Here is a 27437-nt window from a genome sequence, read left to right on the forward strand (position 1 = left end):
ATAAATCATTTCCATGTACCTAAAAAGAGAAACTGTATTGATTTTTCTCTATGTTTTGTTTGGAAAGAAAAAAGAAAAAGGAAGGGAGGGAGAAAATAAACTTTACACAGTATCAGAACAAGAAATTTAACATTTAGACTTAGAATAACAAAAAGAAATGTCTGGTAAATTACCACGCACTTTAAGTCACTAATTATATATCAACCTGACTCCTTAAATACATTTATTAGCATTCTATCTTAATCATCTTAGTCAACTCCTGGAGTGTAATTCAGGCCCTAGTTCTCTAATCTGAAATAGGTTTTTCTTTCTTTCTTTTTTTTTTTTTTACACTCTAACTGCTCAACAAAGAAGCTGTTAGTATGAATAGAAAGAACAATGACAGATATTAACTATTCATCTAATTAATACTTATATTAAGCTAAAATAATCCCAAACAGCTTTCAGTTTATTCAAGTTAAATTCATTCTCCACTTTTCTAATAAAATAAAAATTTAAATTACTTTTGGTAGAAAAGCTATTATTTTAAAATGTCAAAAATATTTCCTTGTATTTGTACCACAATGTACACAAAAATATTTATGTCAAATTCAGTCATATAGAATCAGACATGCCAGATTCTTCAACTCTTTTATTCACTCCAGGCAAATTTCAGTTTTCCATGAATCTTCCTTATGATCAAATCCCCTTAGACATCTCTTTTAATTAAACATAGAAAATATTTGTATTATGTTCTTTCCCTTTCCCCACCCCCAATCAACAGTGAATTGAGAATCCAGCTATGTATTAACCAAGTGTTATCATAAGGAAGGTATACATACAAGGCTGGGTTCAGTTTGCTGGGAAAAAGGTAGACAAGAGCAGTCTGCTGCAACATACTACATAGCTAATGTCACCAAAGATGTTAAATAAACAAGTGACAGTGGAGGGGTGGGGGAACACCAAGACTCCTAAATAGTAGATTGTCACAAATTTTTATCACATAGCTTTTGGGGACATCACCGATCATCAAGGTTCAAAGGCTGATGGGAATCCCTGCCCCCATACCCTTAAGTTCACTTTACCTGAGGAATTATATTTGCAGAAGAGGGTGACAGGACTGTAAGAACAGAGGGCATAGTGACAGGGAAGACCAACACTGGAGCTCTTTCACTTCCTTGCTAATTCTCTCTACTTCATGGTGAGAACACAGGATTTGTTCTCTTCCTTAATTCTCTTTCTCCATATAAAAATGTGTGTTTTATTTGCAATTATATGTACAAGTTACCAGAGCTAAAAGGCTTTAACCTGAGTTGAGGTAAAAAAAAAAAAAAAGGGGGGGGGAAAGACACATCCCAAACAAGTTTCATTTATATAATGAAAATAAATTTTTACACAATCAACAGAAACACACCAAATTTTTTTTGCGAAAAATATTTTTAAATAAATTTTTGTCTTTTTTTTTTTTTTTACATTCGGATATACACATGTAACAAGGTTTATGGCACTATAACCAGAATCAAATCAAAAAAAAAGGAAAAAGTTGGGAAGGAAAGTAATTGGTATATTGTTGAATTCCTTTCTATCTCCAAGCTGGCAAATTTGCACTACTTGTCTATCATTCAGCTGCCAGCTCTAACTCGTTTACACACTCAAAACACCATATTATTGCACAAGAAGCCAGTGAAGGCATATGGTATAATGGTCAGTTCCTGGCTATTTCAAAAAAAATCTCTTAAACCCGAGAAGGAAAAAAAAAATCCAGAACATGAAACACACAAAATCAACAGTATCCTTTGTCTCTTTAAAGAATGTCTGAAGGGTTCTTAGACCACGTAAGCGGCCCTGATCTTCTCTTTGCACCAGTGAGCACAACGGGGCTTGGTTTGGTTGGGTTTTTCTTTTCTCTATGGACAGCCCAGGGTCCCAGGCCTTCATGGTTCAATGTCTTTTCTATTTACTTTTGGTTCTTTTTAATTGTTTAAAGTATAGTATCTTCGGTCTATGAACCTGCACAGACTATTTAGTCATAAACTCTACAAATAGCTTAAAAGGAAAAGGGAGAGAAACCAGTTTATTCTATTTTTGTTGGCTTTAAAAAATTGTTTCTTTAGCCTCCCTGCTTTGTCAGTTTGTGGGAAGTGAATCTCAATGGCATCAAAAGTTATAATCTTCTCACACGTGTTAAAAATAAAAAGTCTTTAAACAAGTTTGTTTCCATTCACAAACTTTACCCCCAACTAAAAAAAAAGAAAGAAAGAAAAAAAAAACAGATTCCATCCTCCTTCCTCGTTGTCTCCTAATGGAGAGCAGCGATCCTTTCCATTCATACTGTTGTCACACAACCGTTTCCACGCCCATCAGCTTTGGTGTAAGGATTCGTGGTGTCACACCGTTGTTTAGGTCTTCCTCAAACTCCAGCAACTGCCCCATGAAGTTAAGGTTTGGAGAAATAATTGGTCGTTTGCCTTTGACAAATTTATAAGCATCAGTCATGGTCATCCGAGTGTGCTTCATCAAGTATGCGATGACAATGGTGGCAGAGCGGGACACCCCGGCCTGGCAGTGGATGAGAAGCCCCTTCCCACACTGATGAGCTTCCTCTGGAAAAAGGGATAAAGACAGTCGGTGAAGAGAAGAAGAAAGAGATGGATGAAGAGAGAAACTTTTATCGAAACCTGGCAATACCTTATTTTGCAGAAAAAAGAGTGATTTAAGAGGGCTATAAAACCAAATATGATCTACTAGTTAATTATATATGTTTATGTCACAACTTCCAGAACTGTCTAAAATCAATATTGGCATGAGGAAGACGCAATATATCTACATGCAAAGAGAAGATTAAGTGAAGGAATCATTCATAGGTGATGGCAGTGACCTGAAACTGAACCGACAACACAATAAACTTAAGTGTTAAACAAGTTACTAAGTCGACTCCAACAGTCACTGAGCCTCTCTCTCAAATGTCTTGTTATTCTCTTTTTTTTTTTCCTGGAATTATACTACTGAACAAAAAGAAAGGAATGAAGGAAAAGAAGAGAAGGAGGAAAAATTATACCCACACACAAATATAAACATATGTGTGTATATATAACATAGTTTCTCTTCTGATTAAGGATGTCAATTCCAATTGCCAATTTGTGTGACTTATCAACACTAGTACTATTAATAATATTTCTATCACCTGTGGTGAAAAATAAAAACAAAACACTTTTTCTTTACACCAGAGAGTTGCTTTGTACAGGAACTGGCATTAGACGGATAAACATTTTAGTCTTACTAAACCCCAATCAAGTTTAAAAGGACAAAATTTGACTAGACAGATGCTCTATTCAGCTTCTCACCAGAAAAGTCAATTGCTGCAAAGTTAACCAAAGATTGGTAGTATACAGGCCCAGCATGTCAACTCTCAAGTGTTCAAGCCCCTTTGTATCCATGGGTGACATTCCAACATGGCAATAATATGGAGGATGGAGAAATTCCAGCAATGGTTCAGAATCTGGAGTAATTGATAGAAGGAAGTTTTCCTAAGTTTTCAGATATATTAAAAGTTCAGGAAGACAGCTTGTGTGCACTGCCTGAATGAATTCTTAATATTTCTAGACCAAAAGGCATCCCCAAGAAAACTTTCTTGAAGAAATATCAATGAGATTTAAAAGTAGGAAAGGAGAGGGGTGTAGAAAGAGTAGTGATTTGACTTAAACTTCTATTAGCTAACCACTAGTGAACCAAGAAAAGTAAACATGATGGAAATTTTTATCTTAAAAATCTACAGATAGTTTGGCATGGTAGCTTACACCTATAATCCCAGCATTTTGGGAGGTCAGAGTGGGAGGATGGCTTGAGCCCAGGAGTTCAAGACCAGCCTAGGCAACATAGCAAGACCTCACCTCTATGAATATATATATATATATATATATTCATATTTTTTTTTTTAAGCTGGGTGTTGTGGTGCACACCTGTAGTCCTAGCTACTAGGGAAGCTGAGGCAGGAAAATCATTTGAGCCTAGAAGTTGGAAGCTACAGAGGGCTATGATCATGTCACTGCATTTCAGCCTGGGTAACAGAACAAAACCCTGTCTCAAAAAAAATTATAGATAATCTCAGTTACCAGTATTTCAAGTAAAGTAAGCATTTCCCTTTTAAAATTTCTTCTCTTCAGCACACACTATTGACTTTCGAATCAAGACCAGAAAGCACAGTGATAAGAGACTGAACTGCTAAGTGCTAGGCTTGACCACTGGTTCCACTATATATTTGCTGAGTGAACTGATGTGAGTTACATAACTTCTCAGAGCTTCAGTCCCCTTGAGTGAATAATAGGAATGACACTAAGCTAACCAGCCTCATGGAATATGTGAAAAATATCACTAGATTCAAGAGTAAATAAACCAGCATAGTTAAACCCTATACCTAGGCTCTGCTTAGTTTATATTAGACTCTTAGTGAAAGTTATTATGTTAATAAAACCTGCTGTGTTTTTCCTAAAGCGAGATTAAAAGACTTAATTTATCAAATAATATAACAATGAAAATAAAATTATGCCCATGCAGTCTGTAATTGTGAATTGTTCTTCAGGCTAAATGCTATGTTATTGGTTTTCTTTTCCTTCTAAAAAAGCAGGTATGCCTGAATAATCTATAAGGAAAATGAGTGCTTTGGTTGGAATTCTCATAGAACAAGTCTATTTTATGCTACTCATTAAATGGAAAACAATTTTCTAACTTCCCTCAACTGAAATTAAGTCATATGGAATCTCAGTCACAACATCATATATCAACCAGAAGTTCCTCATTTACTTCGTGACAAATATTTCTTCCTCAGGGCTCAAGGTTTGGCTCACATTTTATTAAGAAAGAATCTGAGGTACCTTTGCATCTACAGTGCTGCCATTTGGGAACTTATTAATAAGGCATTATAAATACCATCCTGGTGTGTTGTAGAAAGGTCTCAGGCCTGGGAGTCAAGAACCCTGGATTCTACTCTTCTGACACTAGAATTCCTATGACCTTGGAGAAGTCACTTCACTTCACTAAGTTCAGTGACCACACTGAATTTCCTTCCAGAATGAATACTCTGTGGTCCTGTGCTGAAGGCACAATTAGCCAGGAAAACAGCTAGGTTAAGTGATCAGAGCTGCCTACTCTACAGTAAATCCACCAGACTTGGTGACTGTTGAATCTAAGCCCCCCCCCCCCCGAGAAAAGGAGCACCACACATGAGTATATTCTTCCTGGAAGAGCAACAACCTGTTACAATATTTAGGAAAAGTACTGGGTCACCCCTTTATATCAATAAAAGTTGGAATCACTTTAAAAATAAGTTGAGTATCTGCTATGTGGCAGGTGTTCCCAAAATGATACTGTGAGTCTTACAAAAGTTTGAGGCTATAGAAATAACAAAAGTTAAGATTAGTATTAGGTTGACATTTGCTTCCTTCTGGGAATTAGAGCCCCTGTTGCTAGAATTTTCTTTCTTGGGAACTATTTGGGCTACACAACCTGATCTTTCCTACTTCAATTAGTTTGGGAAAACCTGTCAAGAGAAAGCTAGTACCTTCCCATCCCATGCTTGACGAATGAGGCATGGGTGTGTTTGGAAGTACATCCATCTTCACTATATTTTACTTCCTACTGAGGGGTGCTATTAAATCAGGTAGCAGCAGCAACAGCTCTGACCTCCAATTCCTTACTTTCCATTCATCCTGGTTACAGAGTATATAAATGCTAACCCCTAACACTTTCTCATTGATACCTTGAGGGATGAAGATTTCTAGTTGAACGAATCCCAACTAAACTCAATTACTGTTCTTTTATATCCATTCTGACCTCACTGATATGCTCCACCAGCTATGACTTAGGAGAACACTTAGGTTGCGTCAGGTAGCAAAGCCCAAAAAACACCTCTGGGCAGCAACCCCTGCCCCCCCAACAGAGGAAAAAACCTTGAACTTGATATCAAAGCAAGAGCCAGAGGGGAAAGAAAGGCAGAAGATGAGAATTCCCCATGGGAGACAGTTACCAATGAACTCAAAAGCCTCTTCAAAGTACTGCCGCAGGTTCTGCTTGTTGCTGTCAGTGGCCGGCAGTCGCTTGTAGTTGAACAGACCTTTCTCATAGTGGTAGAGGGGAAGGTGAGTGGTGACGTTGATGACGTAGCCAATGTTTAGCCGCTGCATGGTGTCCAGGTCCTGAGCATCCTGCTCGTTGCCCAGAAACAGGAAGGGCAAGATGGGCGTGAGCTCTGCGTTCTCTATGTCGGGGGTGGTGGGGATGGGCTGAGGTAGCAAGCTGGAGGCCGCAGACGCGCCGCCCCCCACCTCCCGGCACTCCTGGAGCTGGAGGGAGTTGTCACAGAGGTTTTCATGGTTCTGCTTAAAACTACTAAGTCCACCTGGAACACAAGCACAGAAAGACAGAGTGACTAAGATTCCAGAGCTGGCAGCAAATGCTACTTTCTCCGTTAGAATGTGTGTGCATTGTTGCTTATGCACACTTTTTAAAATATATAAAACCTAAACCAAAAAAATGCAAGTCCATTTGGAGACTCAGGACAAGCTTCAAAGGGTATCACTGCATGGAATAGTTTGGAAATATGCTTTTTATACAAATTAGGGCATGTTCCCTTGGAAAGAGTTCCAGGCAGCATCAGGCAATTTCATCAGCCGTAAATTTCTTCTGCCTCAAACAGCCATATGCTCAGTGGCCTATATAGAACCCTGTGCTTGGGAGCTGAGGAAGGCATGGATGACCTCCTTGGGTGGAATCTCAGTGCTACGGACACCGGTCTTGCACCCTTCATCGCTCGCCTCACCCAGAGGGCCAGGAGTGCTCCCAATACAGCAGAATGGTTACAAGCAGGGTCCCTGGAAGAACCATAATCTGGGTACCACCAATTCCTGGCTCTGTGACTTGGGCAAGTTTACTTCTCCCTCTGTGCCTCAGTTCCCTCACCTGTAAAATGAGGGTAATGGCATCTACCTCTGAGCGTGACTCTGAGTCTAAGTTGAATGACTTTTTGTAAAGTGCTCAGCACATTTCCTGGCACACAGTAGTGCTCAGTAACTATCAGCTATTTTTACATATAAAAATACTTAGAAAAGACAAGCGAAGGTGGGTGGGGTGGCTTGTTCTTATGGTCCCCTTTTAATATCCTCCATGTAGGTCGCTGACACTTGTCAATCTTGATTTCCAGTAGACGGAATCTGAGAACAGCCCACTTCCTTGAACTTGACGTTCTGAGGCTTGTGTGCACATAAACCCATCATAAGACCTCTAGTGGATCTGTGAATACACTGTTTGAGCCTAAGGTTCTGTTCTGCCCCCAGAGTTATGGGTCTAGCATAAAAAGTTTAAACTCTGCTTGTTTCTCCATTTTAAAAATGCAAACATTCCCCTAAACAAGTGAAGTCAGGCCAGGCAAGGTGGCCCATGCCTGTACTCCTAGCACTTTGGGAGGTAGAGGCAAGAGGAATGCCTGAGGCCAGGAGTTTGAGACCAGCCTGGGCAACTTAGCAAGACCTTGTCTCTCCAATAAATGACAAAATTAGCCAGGTGTGGTGGCTAATTCCAGCTACCTGGAAGGCTGAGGTGGAAGGATCACCTGAACCCAGCAGGTAGAGGCTGCGGTGGGTATGAGTGTGCCACTGCACTCCAGCCTGGGCAACAGAGTGAGACTCCAAATCAAAAAACAAGACAAAACAAACAAAAAAAAGTACAGTCCTACTTATTGGAATGAATCTTAGGGAAATGATCTAATCAAATCTAGATATGTGAAGATGCTCACTACAACATTATCTGTTTATGGAAAAGGCCAAGTAAAATAAATAAATAAATAAAAAGAAAAAAGTAAAGAAAAAGTTACTATATACATTCCATGAAATATGTAGTCATTAAAGGAGTAGTTGTAAAAAATATGTAAAAACAAAACAATTCTGCTTAATATTAATTTTTTTAAAAAGTTAACTCAAAGGCATTCACCAAAAGCTAAAGGGCTATACAAAAAAGAACAAATGTTTAAGTTAAGGACTTTATAGATCATAGTTTTTGTTCAAATTTTCCTCTAATATTTGTTACATACAATCATGCACACAGACAAACCCAAATGATTATTAGGCGGCTCAGATTCTAGTATAAACACGTAAGGGCTATGAAATTTAGGTTGACGTAATTACCACCAACCGAGTTCTAATTCTAATCAAACAGAACTAGATACACTCTACCTTCCCTTTGAAAAGAAGGGGAAGGGAAGTTAGAAATCTCCTATGAGATGAAAGCTACCAAAACACAACATCTACCCAGAAAGACAAATGCCCTGTGGCTGTCTTGATAGTTCCAAGAGATAAGACAGAAAATACAAAGTGTGAAGAGCATATGGTTATGTTAAATAAGGACAGGAAGTCTATCTGTCCACCAGCTTTTGAACCTAACATATGTCCTTCTCCATCTCAAGTCTCATCTTTGGCAACCACAGCAGGAAGCTGCAGACTGTAACCGAGACTGGGTCTCATGAATGTTTACAGCTGATAGACACGAAGCCAGTTGTGTAAAAGAGAGAACTCATATTTTCCTTAAGGTATGGTAATGATCCAAAGAAAATTCAAAGGGACAATATCATGATTATTTTACTCATCAAAAATGAATAAGGTAAAAAAACACCTTTACTATATAAAAAGAAAAACTTGAGCTTTATACTCATTTTAATCAATTTCTAGAATTAAACTCTGCCTTATATATTACCAGTTTATTCGGCTAGACAATCATAACTTTAAAAGTTTGGGCCCAAAGAGATAATTTTTAAAGTGGAAAAAAAGGAAAAATGGAAAACCAGAAAAAAATGTATGAGTGAATACTTTTAAATAATTAAAACTACCTATTGTTACCATCACAGACTCAACAAAAGGGGCGCTAAAGAGATATTTTGAAATCTGCTCAGCTTCATCTCCATAAAAATCCAAGTAAAAAGTTCCACACAGACTTTGTGATGGGAACGTAATTCACTTTTTTTTTTTAAGGAGTTGTAACATTTTTCCATATAAGATGAGAGGGAAGAAAAACAAAACAAGCTCAAAAGAAGTCTCTGGGGGGGGGACTTTTCTCTGTTCTTATTTAGGGTACTCAAGCTGTAATTTGTCTTAAAGGCAGCTAGTTTTTTTTAAAATGCATGCCAGAAAACCACACACACAGAGAAAAACAGCATACAGCTTTTTAAAATTCTGTCTCTACACCTCCTTTCCCAATGACATCAGCTGGAGGCTCCCCACCTGCCCAGTTGCCATAGCAGTTACACAAAGACATACAATGACATCAGTTGGCATGATATCAGCTCTTTGAGTGCAAACAATACAAGAAGAACTACTTTGTTTAAGGCCTTTGGTGCAACTGTGTTCTGAGGAGCCAATGATGTAATGCTAACAGGTGGCATGGGCCTTCCATTCGTCTAATGGGGGAAAAAACCCCATGGGGGAGGGGGGGCAGGAGGGAATTTGAGACGAACACACACAGAATGCCAGAATGCTCCAAATCACAGGGGGTGCTTATGTGCAAAATTATGGTGTATTGTATGTTGAAGCCATGTGGGAACTCTTTTCATACCATATTTGGAAAGAAAGTGGACAGAAAAGGAGATACTGCAATTCAAACATCTAAAGCAGACATGAACATTCTCCTTGAAGGGTCTGAAATAGTCTCCTGTTCAATTCCAGTCTGCTAATCAGCTTAGGCATCGGTTTTCCTTAAGACTTATGCGCATCAATATACTGCAGTTTAAAACTCTCTCTGTGAATGGTGCTTAGAGTAAAACAAGCCAGTAGAAGCTCACAATGGAGATTTTTTTAGAGAGAAGTCTGCAGAAAAGATTGTTTTTCTTCTCTTCAGTGGGAGTTGAAAGCTGAAAGGGAAGGGGAAGAGTAGGGCTAATATGGTTTTCTCTTCCAACTACTTTCTCTCTGCCCTACCCCATCAAATACCACCAGAGGCCAAAGTGATCACTTAATGAGGAGATTTGATAATATTATATTTGTTATTACTGCACAAGAATATTACAACATGATCATTACCACACAATTGAAGTAGAGGCAGTGGAGTATGGAGACTAGGGATTAGAAGCAAACATGACCATTGATTTGTTAAGCATTGACCAGGCCACATGACTCTTTGAGCTTTGGCCCCCTCTTGGGAAGATGAATCTCCCTATCTTGGGGAGGTGAATCTCCTCTCTCTCTCTCTCTCTAATTTGCTTTCCAAATAAACTATATTTTCCAATCTAAAAAAAAAAAAAGCAAACACACCCAGCTACAATTATGACACTGCCTCCAAGGAGCTATGAGACCTAGTACAAATAAATCACCTTCCCTCATTAAGCCTCAGTTTACCAATCTATAAAGTGGATTTACTATCATCTACTCATAGGACTGTGGTACAGTAAGCCTATGTAAAGTTTTTTAGATACAACCAGGCATCTAATAACTAATATTTTATTACCCCAATATCATCTGCATCGTCCTCACCTCCAATGACTTGTGGACGAGAGAGCCCCAAGTATGGTGCAGTAATTTAGAACAGGGATTCTGAGGTAGGATTTTTTTTAGGCATGAATTCCAGCACAACCAAACACTAGTTATGAGACCCTGAGCAGTTTTCCCACCTCTCTTTTCTTCTGGTCTTTGCGTATAAAACAGGGAAAATAATAGTACCTACCTCACAGTACCATTGTGAGGATTAATCTGGTTAATAAGTATGAAGTACTACAAAACAATGTCTAGAATACAGTACTTTTTTCCCCCATTACTTTGGGAAACTATCATTTTAAAGATCTTTAAAAAAAACAAAAACAAAAACAAACAAACAAAAAAACCCTGCCTAATACAAAGAATCTAAATGACAAGCTAATGTTCTGGAGTTTTTAAATGTTTATTTTAAAAAAGAACTAGGAGCCAAGGTATGTAAACAGTTTTAAAGTTTGAAGAATATACTTTTAACACAAAGAAAGCAACAGCTCTCTATCCTTCCTAAACAAATATATCTTTTTAAATTTTGTTTGGCCTAACTTTCCTAATAAAAACTGCATATCTTTGGATTCCTGGTTTTTCCAGAGGAGGATTGAATTTTTAAAATAAAATTGATCTTCTCCCCTCCCTCCTTCCTCTCCCCAATTTCTACCAAACTGGTTAACCTTCCTATGCACACAAGGGCTTGTAGTCATCAGGGCAAATATTTTCTAAGCATGAACAACAATGCTGGAAGGAGGCAGGGGACAAATATTTTCAAACCTTATCTCAAAACTAGGTTCTCTGCCAAAATGGGTATGGTCAGCATGTTGATTCTAAAGGACAACAAAAAAGAATACTCCAAAGACAAATATATAGAAATACCACCTGCCAGTGTCTTCCAACAGAAGGTCGGTTAAGTGACAGTCCCACTGAAGCAATGGACCTTAGTTTTAGTGGAAAGCCTCTCTTTGTAGATGCCTTTCAGCTCCTGCTGCTGTTTTGGCTATTGCAGTTCTAGAAACAGAAGAGCTCTCTGTAATGTGATTCAGAAGCAATGCTCTGGGCGATGAGTTACAGAAACCACACCCCAATACAGAATATAAGCAAGAGATTTCCATATTCTAAAGCTGGACAGCACTTTTCAGACAAGCTATTTGGTTTTATGCTAAGCTGAAAAGTGAGCACTTTCCAGAAATTTAACGAAAACTCTCCCTGAAAGTCAGCAAATAGAATTAATGTCCAAAGAACAGGAGGAAAGGATTATGCTAAAATTGGACTCTTCTACAGTTTGCTACACCCCTGTTTGTTAACTAATTTTTCTTACTGAGTGATTAGTCTTTTAAAGTAAAATAGTACTTTGATGATAGTGGTAAAGAACATAGACTGGAACCAGATTGCTTAAGTTAAAACCCTGACTCCTATCACTTACCAGCTGTGTTCTTTTGGGCAAGTTATTAATGTCTCTGTACCTCAGTCTCCACATCTGTAATTTGGATATAATTATATCTCACAGGGTTCTTACTATAGATAAAATGCTACATAAGAGTTAGATGTTATTGTTTTAAGTGGGTGAGATACTGATATAAAATGGATACTGTTTTGTCTACATACACTAATAATGGATGTATACTGATACTCCATGGAAACTCTCTTGATAGCAGACTCTTGATAGCAGACTCTCAATTTTCTGTAAGTACAAAGAGCCTGTGAAAAAACAAAACCCACCCGGATGAACTGGAGCTGACTTCCAAGGCTGAAAGCTGCAAAGATAGCTCCAGAGTCACTTCATAATTTTCAGGAAAGACTATTACCTAGCTTTACAGGAGAAATATGTGTGGTATTTAGCTAGATCCACAAATGCTATGTATACTTCTTGTTTTCTATAAAATTGTCTTTATAGTCCATAGATGTGACTGAGTATTTTATAGTAGGAATGATTTCAAGTTCCATACTAGGAGGTGTCACTTAAATTATCTTATGATCCTGTCCCCAAGGAACTTGTATTTCTCTCCCAGGAAGGGGGAAGGGAGTCTATATCAGAGAGAGAGGATGGCTTGAGGGATAGTGCTGTCTTACTAGGCATAAGTAGGCATAAGTTTGAAACAAAGGAACAAAGAAACACTTCTGTTACCAAAGGAAGGGAGAGATTTAGCGGCTGACTATGAGTCAGAAAGAAGTATTCCCATGATCATGTCATTTGATTGCTTCCCTCAAACCAGTGTGGCTTGGCTTACACGTGAAATGTCCAATGTGTGAAGGAGGTCCCACAAGCTTAAAACCTATTTAAAGGCTGGGCTCGGTGGCTCAGCCTGTAATCCTAGCACTTTGGGAGGCCGAGGCCAGTGGATTGCCTAAGCCTGCGGGTTTGAGACCCACCCGGGCAACTTGGCGAGACCTCGTCTCTACAATAAATCAAAAATTAGCTGGACATGGTAGTGCGCACCTGTAGTTCCAGCTACTTGGAAGGCTGAGGCAGAAGGATCACTGGAGCCCAGCAGGTCGAGGCTGCGGTGGCCGGGAGTGTGCCACTGTACTCCAGTCTGGGCGACAGAGTGAGACTCCAACTCAAAAAAACCCCAAAAAACCTATTTAAAAACAAAAATCAAAAACTAATTTAGTTTCCTGAATCCAATTGAGCACATACTGATTTTTTAGCATGGTGTATTATTGTTTCAGGAAAATGTATCTACAGATATGTTATATCAGGCCCTCTCACAGGTTTGGTCCCTTTAGTAGATGATATAAGTCATCTATAGCTACATCTTAAAAGTCAACTTTAGAAGACAATATACAATGTGTGTGGAAACAGAAAAAGAGCTTTGCCTTAAATTTAGAATAGTTCACATGCTAGCTGCGTGAACTTTTGAAAGTTATTGGGTCTTCTGGGCACTCTTTCCTTAACTATAAAATGAGGATATTACTGCTCAGGTCTTTTGTAATGATTCAGTAAGATACATCCTGGCATCTTTAAGAGAACATTCAAACCTTGTAGCTATTGTGATAATTGCCAATGGTGTAGCAAAACTAATAGACAGGGGAGGTGGTCAGATGCAAGAGGATGGCTGTAGACTACAGAGGTCAAAACTGGTTTTGCTAGAGGTAAGCCCTTAACATTGGTATATTTGGTTCAGAGAAGTGGGGAAAAGGAAATCGTCTGCCAAAGCTGGCCCATGGAAAGATATCCTCAAGGAGGAAAGCCTAAGCAGGGGTTATAAGTGTGGCCCACTGAGGTTTTGCTCTGGTAAAGGTGTATTCAGTATCTAGGTGTATTGGGCTGAGTCTGGAGTAACTGCAGGAGAAAGTAGCAGGCAGAGTGGGGTCTGGGGCTGATGACTGGCAGTCTCTCTAGGAAGCCTCATTACATCGAGTCCTTTAAGATTTCAGTATAAACCCCCAAAAAAGACATTTAAGGTTTATCAAACAGCCAAAAAGGCATTCCTCATAAATTTTCTAGAAATATATTTGTATTCCTGGAAATGTTAGAAATAGAGGTATAGAAAAGTTACATATCTAACGCACATACACAAAACTTTTCTATACCTCTATTTCCTTAATAAGTTGAGGTATTCACCATTTTATCAGGGTCACTCTATGTAAACTACATTTTAATAACTTATTATATATGTATACATATACGTGCAGACTCACTCAAACTAAAACTGTTATTAATAATTATTCTTTTTTTATATCTTCCTTTCTATATATATACAAATTGAGCACTCTAATAGAACCTAGGTTTTTGGAGAGCAGGACTAGTTTTATTTAAATTATTTTGTATACATGTCTTAGCTCTATGCCACATGAAGACAGGTGATTTGCTGATATATTAGATACCAACAAGAGCTATAGGAAAAAGGTATTGATATAGGTGTTCAATCTCTTTTTGGAAAGAGTTTACAAAAATTAAAAAATAAAATGAAAAGATCTCCCTGTGCTTTTATAACATCAAATGATAGGTAGAAATCACTTCAAGAATACCCCTCACAAATATCTTCCTATGATAAAGGTTGCTCATTCTTACATAATATTAGTTAATCTAATCAAGTTGTGTGTGGCAATGTTTTGAGAGGAAAAAAAAAATCTTGAACAGTTTATACCAGAATTTGTCTGAATTTTGAGTTAATAATAGAATACTTTCTTTGGATTGTCTGCTGAACCAAAACAAAACAAAAAAAACTCACATAATTTAGACCAACAATATTTACATAAAATAGATGTTGCTTACATTGTCATTGTAACTCTTGTTATTTTTGTTTCCCTCACTTATGTGCCATCACTACCACCCCAATAATTTGGCATATTATATGAGCCCTGCTGCATCTAATTCTTCTTTGATCTAGGTTAACTATTTTACGGGTTCTCTCATTAATAAAATAACAAATAATTTGAAAGCATAAAAAAAAACTAGCATTCTGAAAATAAGCTAATACTTGGCTATAACACAAAGAACTAAAAAACAGTAGGTTTGCTTCTCCCTAATTTTTGTACAAATTAGTGATGATCTTTCTTCTAAATTGTTGGTTCTATGTACTTCAACTATTTTTAATCATAAACTTGCTGGGGGGAAGTCTTATCATTTTTCTTGTTTTGAAATACATTGCTTTTGTCTCTGCATGATAAAATCTTTGGAATGCCCTCAACAGAAAGATTTTAAAAAAATTCTTGCTTAAATATTTACCTCAAAAAAGTAAACTGAGTCAGAAAGATCCAATGATTTAAAAACTGATATTAAAAACTGAAAATAAAGTTTAATTGAAGGCTTTTCAAGAAATGCTAACTCAGGAATTTTTTTGTCAGAGTTTAAAAGATTCCCCCCTCCTCATGCTCCCACCACCCCACCCTTCTAGAGGCTCAGAGTTTGCCTCATTACAGAATTGGTGCTGAAAAGCAATGGGGATTAAATTTCAGCCTGCTGAGGTAGCAGGGTCCTCATAAAAAAAAAAAAAAAAGTCAGCCTCTGGTTACTACCCATGAAAGGGTAGTAGTGCCCTCTCCTACCATTTCTACTTTAAGGCTTTAACGAGTAACCAATGTTTGAGATACCACAAGTTTAATTTGTGTGTATTTGAATAACAGGCAGATTGTTTTGAGAGGATACTTCACAAGTATGTAAATACAGCCTGTTTCTTTAAATCTGTTACCTCATTTATTTACATTAGAACAGAAAGCACTGCCAGAAGCAACAGCTGATGACAGTCATGTAATTTTCCACAAAGACAACAATTAAACCGCTTTGTGTAGTTTTAATGAGCAGATGACTTTTATGTGAGCAGGATTTGAACTGTAAGATTGCAGAGTTCTCAGAGCCAGGAATCTTCTCAGGTTTTGCGGAAGTCAGTATGATTCTAACAAAGAGCACACCAGGCCGGGCTCAGTGGCTCAGCCTGTAATCCCGTGCTTTTGGGAGGCTGAGGTGAGTGGATTGCCTGAGCCCGCAGGTTCGAGACCCGCCTGGGCAGTGAGACCTCATCTCTACAATAAATCAAAAAATCAGCCGAGCGTGGTAGCGCATGCCTGCAATTCCAGCTGCTTGGAAGGCTGAGGTGGAAGGATCACCGGAGCCCGGCAGGTTGAGGCTCCGGTGGCCGGGAGCGGCCACTGCCCTCCAGTCTGGGCGACAGAATGAGACTCCAACTCAAGAAAAAAAAAAAAGAGCACCCTTTAGCTTCTTCACCAGAGAGCTGTGACAGAGAGTCTGTTCTCTTATCTTTACCTTCCCTTTCCGCTCCTCCTCTGCTCCCTCTCCATCCCTGTCTCCCTTTATCCCTCCTTCTTCACCCCCTCCCTCCTTCCCTTTCATCCCCTCTTTCTTTCCCCTCTTTCTCTCTTCTACCCTTCTCTCCCTGTCCCTCCACCTTCTCTCTCTCAGAAACTTATCAGCAGTAGGTGAGAACAAGACAAGAGAGGATGAGATTGTCCCTGAAACATGGTTTGTTTTTGTTTTGTTTTGTTTCAGTCAGGGTCTCACTTTGTCACCCAGGCTGGAATGCAGTGGCAAGATCACAGCTCACCAAAGCCTGGACCTCCTGGGCTCAGGCAATCCTTTCACCTCAGCCTGCCAAGTAGCTGGGACTACAGTCACATGCCACCATACCTGGCTAATTGTTGTACAGACAAGGTCTCACTATGTGGCCTAGGCTGGTCTCAAACTCCTGGGCTCAAGCAATCTTCCTGCCTTGGCCTCCCAAAGTGCAGGAATTAATAAGTGTAAGCCACTTCCCCCAGCCTGGAATATGTTTTGATGCTTGAATTTACAATGAATCCACATAATATTTGTTAGCCTATTTTTTAAAAAGTTGAGGATGGGTTGGAAAGAGTGATAGAGGTCTCTTCCCCTTCAGTAAGTCCCTGTTACTGTAAAAAGCCCACCCTCCCCATTCTGTCTTAGAAAGAATCACCTGAAGACAGTGGTGGATTTAGTTGACTTCTCCAAGTTATTCACTCTACCAGAGGGACAAGGAAGTACCTTCTGCTCTCTATTAGGCCTAATCTAGAATAGAAGGCTCTGGTGGGTCCAGTTGTCCCCTTCATTCCCTGTCCTCCCAGGCTGTAGAGTCTCATTTTCACCAGAAATTCATCTATCCAAGATTAAACTCCACTTCCACTAACAAAAACGCCAATTAAAGACAGTAAAATTAACTATTTTTGCCTTTCAAGATAGAGTTTCAGGATTCAAACAAATGAATGGCTAAGAAGAATGCCCATGAAGATACTGGGTATCTGGGGCAGAAGAGCAGAGACTAACAGGAGTGTCAAATTCCAGCCTCCATGTTCCTGAAAACTTGCGAGATCAGTTTTCCTTCTGGTTTCTCTAACTTACATGTCTAAACTTTACCTATGTTACCACAGACCAACAAGTTTCCAGGGAGAAAGGCACTATGTAAACACTCAGCTCAAGTCTGGGTTTTCTTAACATACAAGCCGGTTTCATTAGCACATTTTTCACTTTTATAATCTCTTATCTAAGAACAAACCTTCCCCAGCATTTTGGGACTCGAGGAAGTAAGTGTCACACTGAAGATGCCCCTTCCACTCCCCTCCCCACTTCCCCACTAGTCAGGGTCCAGTGGGCAGAGGCAGATGACAAACATAAACATTCAAAAAGTCATCATAAATTAGGAGACAGGCCATGAAGCTGCTCTCCAGCCCCTGGGTGCTGTGAGAAAGGACTAGATTGGGGTTCGTGGAATGCCTCTCTGAGGAGTGAGAAGGGGCTGGTTGGAGACAGGAGACGCAGAGAGGGAGTCCAGGAGAACAGAGGAAGAGGGAGACGTACCACACTGGGAAAAGCAGGGAACCTAGGAGACGTATGAGTGATTGAAGATTCAAGAGAGTCAAATGTGGGGTAGTACAATGAATAGGCAAGAGGGAGAGCACGACCAGAAGAGGCCAGAGGAGTCCAATGAGCAGGGACCATCTCCAGAGAGCCTGCTTAGAGTGATTTTATTCTATGGTTGAGGGGAGCTCCTAAATACTCAGAAGTTCATAACAGGTGATCAATAAGTGTTGTGGGGGGGAGAGAAGAGAGAATGCATTAATTGACCACATGGTACAATTTACATATACTCCAAACTGGGCAAAATTCATAACCTTTCTTTCCCTGAATGCATGTTTTGTACCTTTTATGAACTGATTGTGTCATCCCCTCCCCTCCAATTCATACGTTGAAACCCTAATCTCCAATGTGAGGTCATAAGGGTACAGGCCCTACAATGGGAGTGGTTCCCTTAGAAAAAGAAACAACAGAGAGTTTGCTGTCTCTTCTCTGCCATGTGAGGACACAGAGAAAGCAGCTGTCTGCAAGCTAAGAAGAGAGAGCCCTCAACAGAACCCAACCATTCTGGCACTCTGACCTTGAAATTTCAGCCTCCAGCCTGTGAGAAAATTAATTTCTGTTGATAAGACACCTAGTCTTCGGTATTTTGTTATAGCAGCCCAGACAAACTAATATGGTATCACTTCTAATTCCCAGTATAGCTTACTTTATAGAAATATAAATTATAAAACTTCCTTTTGAAGAAACACCAAAACTTGTGGACTGCCTGTGAACAAGGTCCCTGGAAACCAACCCATGTTGGTACTATACTTAAAGTCAGGCCAAAAATGGTCCCAGATCAAAATGGGGTTGTGTCTAAAAAACCAGCATATCCCTAGGAGACAAGCCCATGAAGCCTTCCAGAACTTCAGTTCCATGAGCCAGATGAAGCAAAAAAGCCCACTCCTCTCCCAAAGACACATTCCTCCTCATTGGATATACCCTCCTTATAGATCAGTATTGGCCCATGCCCTTTCTGCAGCAACTTTTTTGGTCTGAGAATATTTTAGCTACAGACTTTCTATGTATTTGGGAGGCTACTCTATACCATGTTAGGCTCCACCTTCTTTACTCACTGGTCTTAAACTCAGTACTGGTTAATCCATCAAGAGGGATTAAAGAAGGGAGAAAAAAAAATCCATGAGATCATACTGGGAGGCTGCAGGGAGAGGAATGTTAACAGGAGGAGAGTGCTATAAAACATAAAGCTATATTTCTCCCAAGAGTTCAACCAGATACTCTGCATTATTGTTTAATTCTCTGAAGAGAGGGAAAATATTTTTGCTTTTCAGGGCAGAAGTTTAAATAATGAAGCATTGCTAATCAAACAGAGGAAAGCCCAGTAAAGCTATTCATTAAACAAGCCCACTGTATAAAAGGAAAACTGTTGCTTAACAATTCACCCCCTCCCCTGAGGACCAACATTTATCTTAGACCCCAAATTAAACACATCACAACTTCACGGCAAAAGTATGTTTCCCAATGGGATTTAAGTAAAGTCCAATTAAATAAATCTCTAGAAATGTCACCAGCAAACCACAAGGGAAAGCATATTTCTACTGTGAAACATTCCTATTGGACATTACATTCGCAAAAGGTCATCTAGAAACATCCATGTCAAAAGGAGGGAAGGAAAAGCAAGAAGAAAGGCAAGGTTACACAAGTGAAGCCAGGGTAGGATTCCATTGCTAAAATCATATATGGAAGTGTCCTGCTAAAAAGGTTGAATCTATCTTAGCTTGTTTTAAATGAAGCCTTGTGACCAAACAAACATACAACTGTGTGTTTAGTATGATCTGGAGGTCAAAGGGCTGTGGCTTTAGGGAATTCAGGAAGCGGTAAAGGAAAGGACAGAATGTCAGCATCGAAATTTAAATTGTTTTCCTGAACCAGTGTTTGTAGTTCACAAAAGGCATAGCAACAACTTCCTCAAGCCACTGAGCTGAATTCTATATTTGGCAAATATACTAAGCAATGCTAGCAACTACCAGAAAGAGAAGGCACAAGCTGTCCTTGCACATGGAGTCAGCCGTGTCCGCCAATCCGACCACACCACAAGGGCTGAGCTTGTACAGGTCAGCCTGAAGCCAGGTGAGGTCTCCATATATTAAGAGATACACAAAGGTTTATCAAGCCAAAAGTTAGCATGTCCCTGCTTAAGTGGACCACCTTCTGAAATAAAGGAAAAAGTAAAAACAAAACAACAAACTGAAAAGCCTGCTTGTCTTTGAGGAGGTGGACTTAGTGGCCGTAGATTATATATTGTCAACATGGACTTGAGGCTAAGTGGAAGACCAGCCAAGTAACGGTCAGTTCAACCTGGGACATGTGGAATGGAGAGCTGACCTGGGGTGCACCCCATATCTGGCACCATCAGACTTCTTGGCCACATCCCATTGAAGCCATGCCTACTATTGCACAGAATGACAGAAGCCTTGACAGCAAGGACTCAGAAGGCAGCCCTTCTTTCCACACTGGAGTGATCTAGGGTTCTAGCTCTATGACCTATGTTGCCACATCTATAAAATCAGGACTTTGGATAATGTTTAAGTTTCTCACAATTTTAGCATCCTGTAACTTGGACAGCTTTGATAAACCAGATATGTATGAATATGGACAAACAATGGCAAGATCAGCTGTTGGGTGTTGTGTAAGGCTTAGGTGATCTGCTTCCCACCTCGGGGCCTTTGCACTTGCTATTCCCTCTTCCTGAAACTCCCTTCCTATAGTTCTCCATTGTGATATTGTGATATGATAAGAAATAAATATTTGGCCTCTGCCCCTGGTTCCTGGAACATATCTCCTAAAACTCTTGGAATCACAGAATTATAAAAGTGTGTTTTGAAGTTACAAAAGTGTTGGAGATGATTGGTGGCTGGGGCTCCTAGATAGCTTCAGGATGGGAGCTGGCCACCAGAAAGACCAAGAAGGCATGATTAGAGGGTTAGAAATTTCAGCCATACCCCTCAACCTCCAAGGAGGAGAAAGGGACTGAAGGTTGAATTGATCACCAACGGTCAGTCATGTAATCAACCATGCCTAGGTAATGAAGCCTTCATAAGCCCTCAGAAGACAAGGGTTTGGAGAGCTTCCAGATTGCTGAACACTGCCCAAATGGTTACACATCCTTTAGGGATGCGGAAGCTTCACTCCCCTTCCCCAAACCTTGTCCTATTTATCTCTTCCATCTGACAGTTCATCTATATTCTTTGTAATATCTTTTCTTAAAAATGTGTTTCCTTGGATTCTGTGAGTTGTCCTAGCAAATTAATGAGTCCCAAGGAGGGGACTGTAAAAACCCCAGTTTATAGGTGGTCAATCAGAAGCACAGATCACAACCAAAGGCTTTCAATTAGCATCTGAAAGAAGGTGGCAGTCTTAGGGGATGGAGCCCTAAACCTGAGGGGTCTGTCACTAACTCCAGGAAACAGTCTCAGAATTGAATTAAATTGTAGGACACCCAGTTGGTGTTTGCTGGAGAACTGCTTTGTGTGTAAGGAAAAAAATCTCACACAAGTGTTCTATGCTGTGAGGGTATAGGTAGGAGAACAACTTATTTGTGCTCCTTTAGACTCACATAAGTGACTCAGGCCTCAGACCAAGTGAAGTCTTGTCAGGTCTTCCCTGACATTCCATTTACAGCTATCTTCCCATATTTCTCTTTCATATTATGAAGTTTTAGAGTTAGTCTTCAGAACACTTAAGACTGAAATTACTTATTTGTTTCTTCCTTGTGTATTGTTCTTATTAAAATGCATTGTTCTTATTAAAATGTATACCCCAAGAAAGCTGAGATGTTTTTTGTCTTGGAGGAATAGAGCACAAGGCTTTGGTGTGCTTGATCTTGACAAAGCTGTTTCCTATTTGCAAAATGTAGCCAATAATAGTCCCAGTAGGCCAGGCAGTAATGGTTGTTTGAGAATTAAATGAGCTACAATGTGGTTGTTATTAATGGAACATCTCAGTATTCACTGTTTGGCATCAAAATTGTATAGTAAGTGCTAGTTAAATATTTTTAGATTCAATTGAATATTGGAATGAGACAAGATAGGACCAGTTAATTGTAAAGCATCTATTATGTGCGGTTCACCATTATACTAGGAATTTGGGAGATTTAATTTAGGAAGTAGTCCCAAAAGATAAATCTAATGGAGGAAAGGAGGTGAGATAAAGGAACATTAGAGGAAATTCAACAAAAAGATACGCAATGAAGCAAAAAGATAGAAATGTTTTAAGAACACACTACAGATTGACCAGAATGATGTCCTCTGGCCATAACTCACTCAAGTCAGGGGCAAGATCAGCCTGATGAATTCAGCACAAGGGCTGAGAAATTCTGACATTCCCCAAGCTGGAAAGGAAGGCTAACAGGGCTCATAAAGAAGAAGCAAACCTCAGGAGTGAAAAATGGGTATCTCTGGAGTGGGCTGAGACCTAAGACAAATCATGCTTGGCAGCCTCTAACCGTTTTTCCCCTCTCTTTGCCCCCCAGCCCTTGGACATTCCCATATGAGTGATGAGTTGGTGAAGATGAGTGGAAAGTAGTGTTGGAAGAAAAACTCTCAGGAGGGGACACTCAGCCTGAGGGATGTCAGTGGCAGTAAGAGGAGCCCTCAGTTCAACTCAACAGGCATCTATTAAGCACTAAACATGGTTGGGGCACAGTGCTCAGAATGTTGTATAACACTGAGTAAGACCTGATTGGGCTCTGAGCTCGCTACCCGCTCCCCCACACTTTGACTTGGTGAGCAATAATGGATAACAGAGTCAGTGTCTTCACCACCCCAGTTGTCCTGTTTCTTCAGCTTCCTATTGAAGGGATACTACACTGCATCTAAAATCAAGAATTGTGTGTTCCTCTTATCCTTCTTATTAACTGTGTACCTTTGGACAAGTTACTTGACCTTAAGGCCATTTTAAACCACATGATCATGTCTTAAGGGCTTTTTCTTCAGACACACAAGTTTCCTCTTTTCTAAAAAGGGCTGTTACAGCCCTAGATCTCCCAAAGAGCATTATGATGCTCTGGAGAGACAGAAAGGTGACTCGAAGCCTCAGTCCTCCGGAAGGTGAGATGTTCAGGGGAATTGTATGAGAAGAGAATGCCTAATGCTCAGTGCCTCTTCAGCTGGTTCTGATGAATCCTCTCTGCTCCTCTTAGAAACTGGCACACTGACACTCCCATAGTCACTTAAGAATGTCAGGGAGAGCTGGTGTGAACTGTCTCAACCTGAAAGCCAAACGCCTCTGAAGAGCAAGCCTGGCATGGTGGCATAAGGTGAAAAGTGCCCAGGGTCAGCCCAAGTTAGAAAGAAATCAAATCATATTGATTTCTTTTTGCAAGAGGACTCTTTTACAATTCCGGGATCTTTTTTGCTTTATTCCTGGTTTTCACTGGTGAGAGAAACTTTCCTTGCGATAACTACAGAGTTTATGTTTGTTTTTTCTTCTGGGGTGGCCCTAAGATGCACTCACAGGAATCAACTTTCTAGGAGCTGGTAACCTAAGAGGGCCTTGCAAAACAAGTGCTGGGTCTGAGCAAGAATGGAAGGGTAATGGTTACCAGGACCATAGACTAAAGGCAGTGTCTATTTTAAGCAGGGAAAGAGAAGCCAACCCAAAGGAAAAATAAAATAAAACGCATGGGCTCATGGTTAAAACATCCAAACAAAAGCCCCAGAAAAAAAGGCAACTGAATTAAACAACTTGTTTATAAGACGTAACAGGACACATCACAAAAATATAATTCCAGACACTGCGAATGATTTAAAAGAAAAAGTAAATTATTCCTTACCCATATTATCACCCTACATCAATTTTCTATATGGAATCCAATCCCAAAATCAATATTTAAGAATCCCTGGTATCACCGGGCTCGGTGGCTCAGCCTGTAATCCTGTGCCTTTGGGAGGCTGAGATGAGTGGATTGCCTGAGCCCGCGGGTTCGGGACCCGCCTGGGCAACTTGGCGAGACCTCATCTCTACAATAAAAATAAAAAATTAACCGGGGGTGGTAGCGCACGCCTGTAGTTCCTGTTACTTGGAAGACTGAGGCGGAAGGATCACTGGAGCCCAGCAGGTTGAGGCTGTGGTGGCCGGGAATGGCCATTGCACTCCAGTCTGGGTGACAGAGTGAGACTCCAACTCAAAAATAAAATAAAATAAAAAATCCCTGGTATCAAAGAGGGGCCAGTACATATGTATGTCGCCGCCACTCATGTGATGGTATCTGGGAGACAGAGAGAACTCCAAAGGTTGCAGCCCGGAGGTATCAAAGCCTGCCTGCCTCCAGACAGCTTAGTGGTCAACAGCAGTTGCTCAAAGACTGAGTCACTTTCCAAGACTAGAATGTAAATTGCCACTGTAACCAAGGAAATGAGAGAAAAGCAAGTAAAGTTGCAGCACTTATCTCTCTCAACTACTGTGCCCGTAAAACATATATCCAGATTAAAGGCAGTCTATTCTTGTAATGCTGCAATGCAATCCTAACACTGACTGACCAGAGTCAACACAGACCGTACAAGTTAAGGTCACTGTCCTCAAGGAGACTGCACTCACTTTCAGATTCTAGCCACAGGTTCAAGTGTTCCCAGGCCATCCACATATCTGACCAACTGGTTACAAATTTTGTGATTCCCATGATTCTTCAGTTTGATAATTTACTAAAATGCCTCACAGAACTCAGTAAAGCACTATAAATTACAGTTTTATAATAAAAACAAATCAGGAACAGACAAATGAAGACACATAGAACAAAGTAGGGGACGGCCCTGAACATAGAGCTTCTGTGTCCTGTCCCTACGGAATCAGGACACATCCTGCTGTTGGCACATCAATGTGTTCACCAACGAGGAAACTCAACTGAGCTGTCCAGAGCTTGTATTTGACTTTCATTACTGAGGCACAATTGATTAAATCATCATCGGCCTTGTGATTGAACTCCATCTTCAATCCAGCTCTTGTGCGGAGGAGGTTGGACTAATACAAAGCCCTAACCCTGTGATCATATGGTTGGCCTTTCTGATGGCAAACTGCTACCCTGAGTCATCGTATTAGCATAAGCTCAGGTGTGATCCAAGAGGTCCATGATGAATAACAAAGGCACTCCTATCTCTCTGGAAATTCCAAGGATTTAGAGGTTATTTTCCAGGAACTGAGGACAAAGGCAAGATAAATTCTCTATTATACAACACCATTCCTCAGTGATGAAGAGTGTGGGATCTGGAGTCAGACTGGGTCTGAGTTTGGTTTTCTACTATGTGACCTTTGGCAACTTATATAACTTCTCTCAGCCTCAGTTTTCTCTTCTAAAAAGTAGGGATAATAATACTGTTATTACTATGCAAAGATCAGCACCATTTGATAGAAATGTAAGCAAATATGTAACAAGATTATTTTTTCTAGTAGCTACATTCAAAAAAGTAAAAAGAAACAGGTAAAATTAACATTAATAATATATTTTACTTAACATGTCCAAATATCATTTCATGTCCAAAATATTATCATTTCAACATGTAATCAATAGTAAAACAATTAAGGAAATTTTTACATTATTTTCTACATAAAGGTTTTGAAATCCAGTATATATTTTATACATATAGCACAATCAGTTTGAACTAACCCCATTTCAAGTGCTCAATAACACATGTGGCTTGTGGCTACTATATTGGACAGCACAGATAGATAGAATAACACTGTTGCTATCCCCATTAAATTAGTTATTGCTTAGTGTCATAATCATCCCCATTATGTTAACTGAAATTTGCATGTGTTTGTGTGTGTATGTGTGTACATGCATGCACGTGAAGTAGTGACCAATAACTGAAATCTAAAGTGATAAAAGCCACACTGCATGAGGAAATCAGTTGGCTCCCACAGAATATCAAATAGCCACTCTTTTCTCAGGAAAAACAACACTTCAACTTGGAGAAGAGAGGTTCTCTGATTGATTAACCACAGCATGGTTTTCCATTCTCATACTCCCACATCTCCCCAGTAAATGTTTTAATATGAGCCAAATCAAGTAGCCATGGACAATAGCTTTCAGTGGGAAAATATACCCCCAAATTAGTGTGCAGCCAGATGGGGAAACCTCAAGCAGTTCGGAATGGCTGAGAAGTGGGGAGGAAGAAAAACTGCAGGGAGGAGCTTTGGCTCATTGAATCATTGAGCAGCTGTTCTTGCCCTCTCAGGTCACCTCCCAGAGCCACTGCCCAGCCCCAGCTAACTGTATCCAGTCAATCACCCACTCCACTCCCTAGAAAAAGTTCTGCATCGTGAATCCAGAAGAATGTCACTAGTAAGAGATTGATTTCAAGGTAATTATTTAGGCAGTTTTGTAGCTGATTCTCAAGCCCAAAGCTTTCTCAAAGTTTGTTTTAAAAGATGCAGGTAAACTGGGCTCAGTGGCTCAGCCTGTAATCCCGCAGCTTGGGAAGCTGAGGTGAGTGGATTGCCTGAGCCCGCGGGTTCGAGACCCACCTGAGCAAATTGGCGAGACCTCATCTCTACAAGAAATTAAAAAATCAGCTGGGTGCAGTAGCGCGCGCCTGTAATTCTGGCTACTCGGAAGGCTGAGGTGGAAGGATCTCCAGAGCCCAGCAGGTCAAGGCTGCGGTGGCCAGGAGTGGACACTGCACTCCAGTATGGGCAACAGAGTGAGACTCCAACTCAAAAAAAATAAAAATAAAAATAAAAATGCAGGTATAATAGCTGGGCTCGGTGGCTCAGCCTGTAATCCCGTAATTTGGGAGGCTGAGGTGAGTGAATTGCCTGAGCCCGCGGGTTCGAGACCCGCCTGGGCAACTTGTTGAGACCTCATATCTACAATAAATCAAAAAATTAGCTGGGCGTGGTAGCACTCACCTGTAGTTCCAGCTACTTGGAAGGCTGAGGTAGAAGGATCGCCGAAGCCCAGTAGGTCAAGGCTGCAGTGGCCGGTAGCATGCCACTGCACTCCAGTCTGGGTGACAGAGTGAGACTCCAACTCAGAAATAAAAATAAAAATAAAATAAAAGATGCAGGTATTTATAGGAAAGCTCTGGGTTTTTTTTGTTTTTTTTTTTTTGGGTTTTTTTTGAGTTGGAGTCTCACTTCTGTCACCTAGGCTTGAGTGCAGTGGCACACTCATGGCCACTCCAGTGTCAACCTGCTGGGCTCTGACGATCCTTCCACCTCAGCCTTCCAAGTAGCGGGAATTACAGGTGTGTGCTAATTTTTGATTTATTGTAGAGACAGGGTGCCGTCAAATTGCCCTGGCTGGTTTCAAACCCCTGGTCTCAGGCAATCCACTCGTCTTAGCCTCACAAAGTCTTGGGATTACAGGCTGAGCCACTGAGCCTGGCCAGCTCTGTGCTTTTTAGTAGTGGTGTCCCACATTCAGCATCTCCCAGTCTTTGCAAAATTCAGCTGCCTGGACACCATCACTCCAACATCCATTGAGTTTCTTCTATTCTCATTGGAGTAGGAATGGGGCTTTCTAGTCACCCTCATGGTAGAAATGAAAAGATTCACCTAATAAGGACACACAAATTGATTTTTACATAATATATAGGATTACTTATAATAAACTCAATCCAATTCACATGTTTTATCAAAGAAGACAAGGTAATTATTTGTCAAAGAATTATCTCCTATTTAAAGGGCATTTTACC

General features: G+C 40.2%; 1 protein-coding gene across 2 annotated transcripts in view; it reads right to left on the reverse strand.

Moving 5' to 3' along the window:
- Positions 1 to 1341: 1341 nt before the first annotated feature.
- DUSP10 (dual specificity phosphatase 10) overlaps positions 1342 to 27437 on the reverse strand; it is a 42797-nt gene continuing 16701 nt past the window's right edge. For both annotated transcript variants that reach the window (XM_021716751.1, XM_008066393.1), the window contains exons 3-4: positions 6002 to 6373; positions 1342 to 2582 (exon numbers count right to left, since the gene is read on the reverse strand). In XM_021716751.1, the coding sequence (XP_021572426.1) occupies positions 2317 to 2582; positions 6002 to 6373 (638 nt within the window). In that variant the 3' untranslated portion in view covers positions 1342 to 2316. The remainder of the gene's footprint in view (positions 2583 to 6001; positions 6374 to 27437) is intronic.

Source organism: Carlito syrichta, unplaced genomic scaffold (genome assembly GCF_000164805.1).
Source record: "Carlito syrichta isolate Samal-C Ts95f unplaced genomic scaffold, Tarsius_syrichta-2.0.1 Scaffold308910, whole genome shotgun sequence".
Taxonomy (NCBI): Eukaryota; Metazoa; Chordata; class Mammalia; order Primates; family Tarsiidae; genus Carlito; species Carlito syrichta.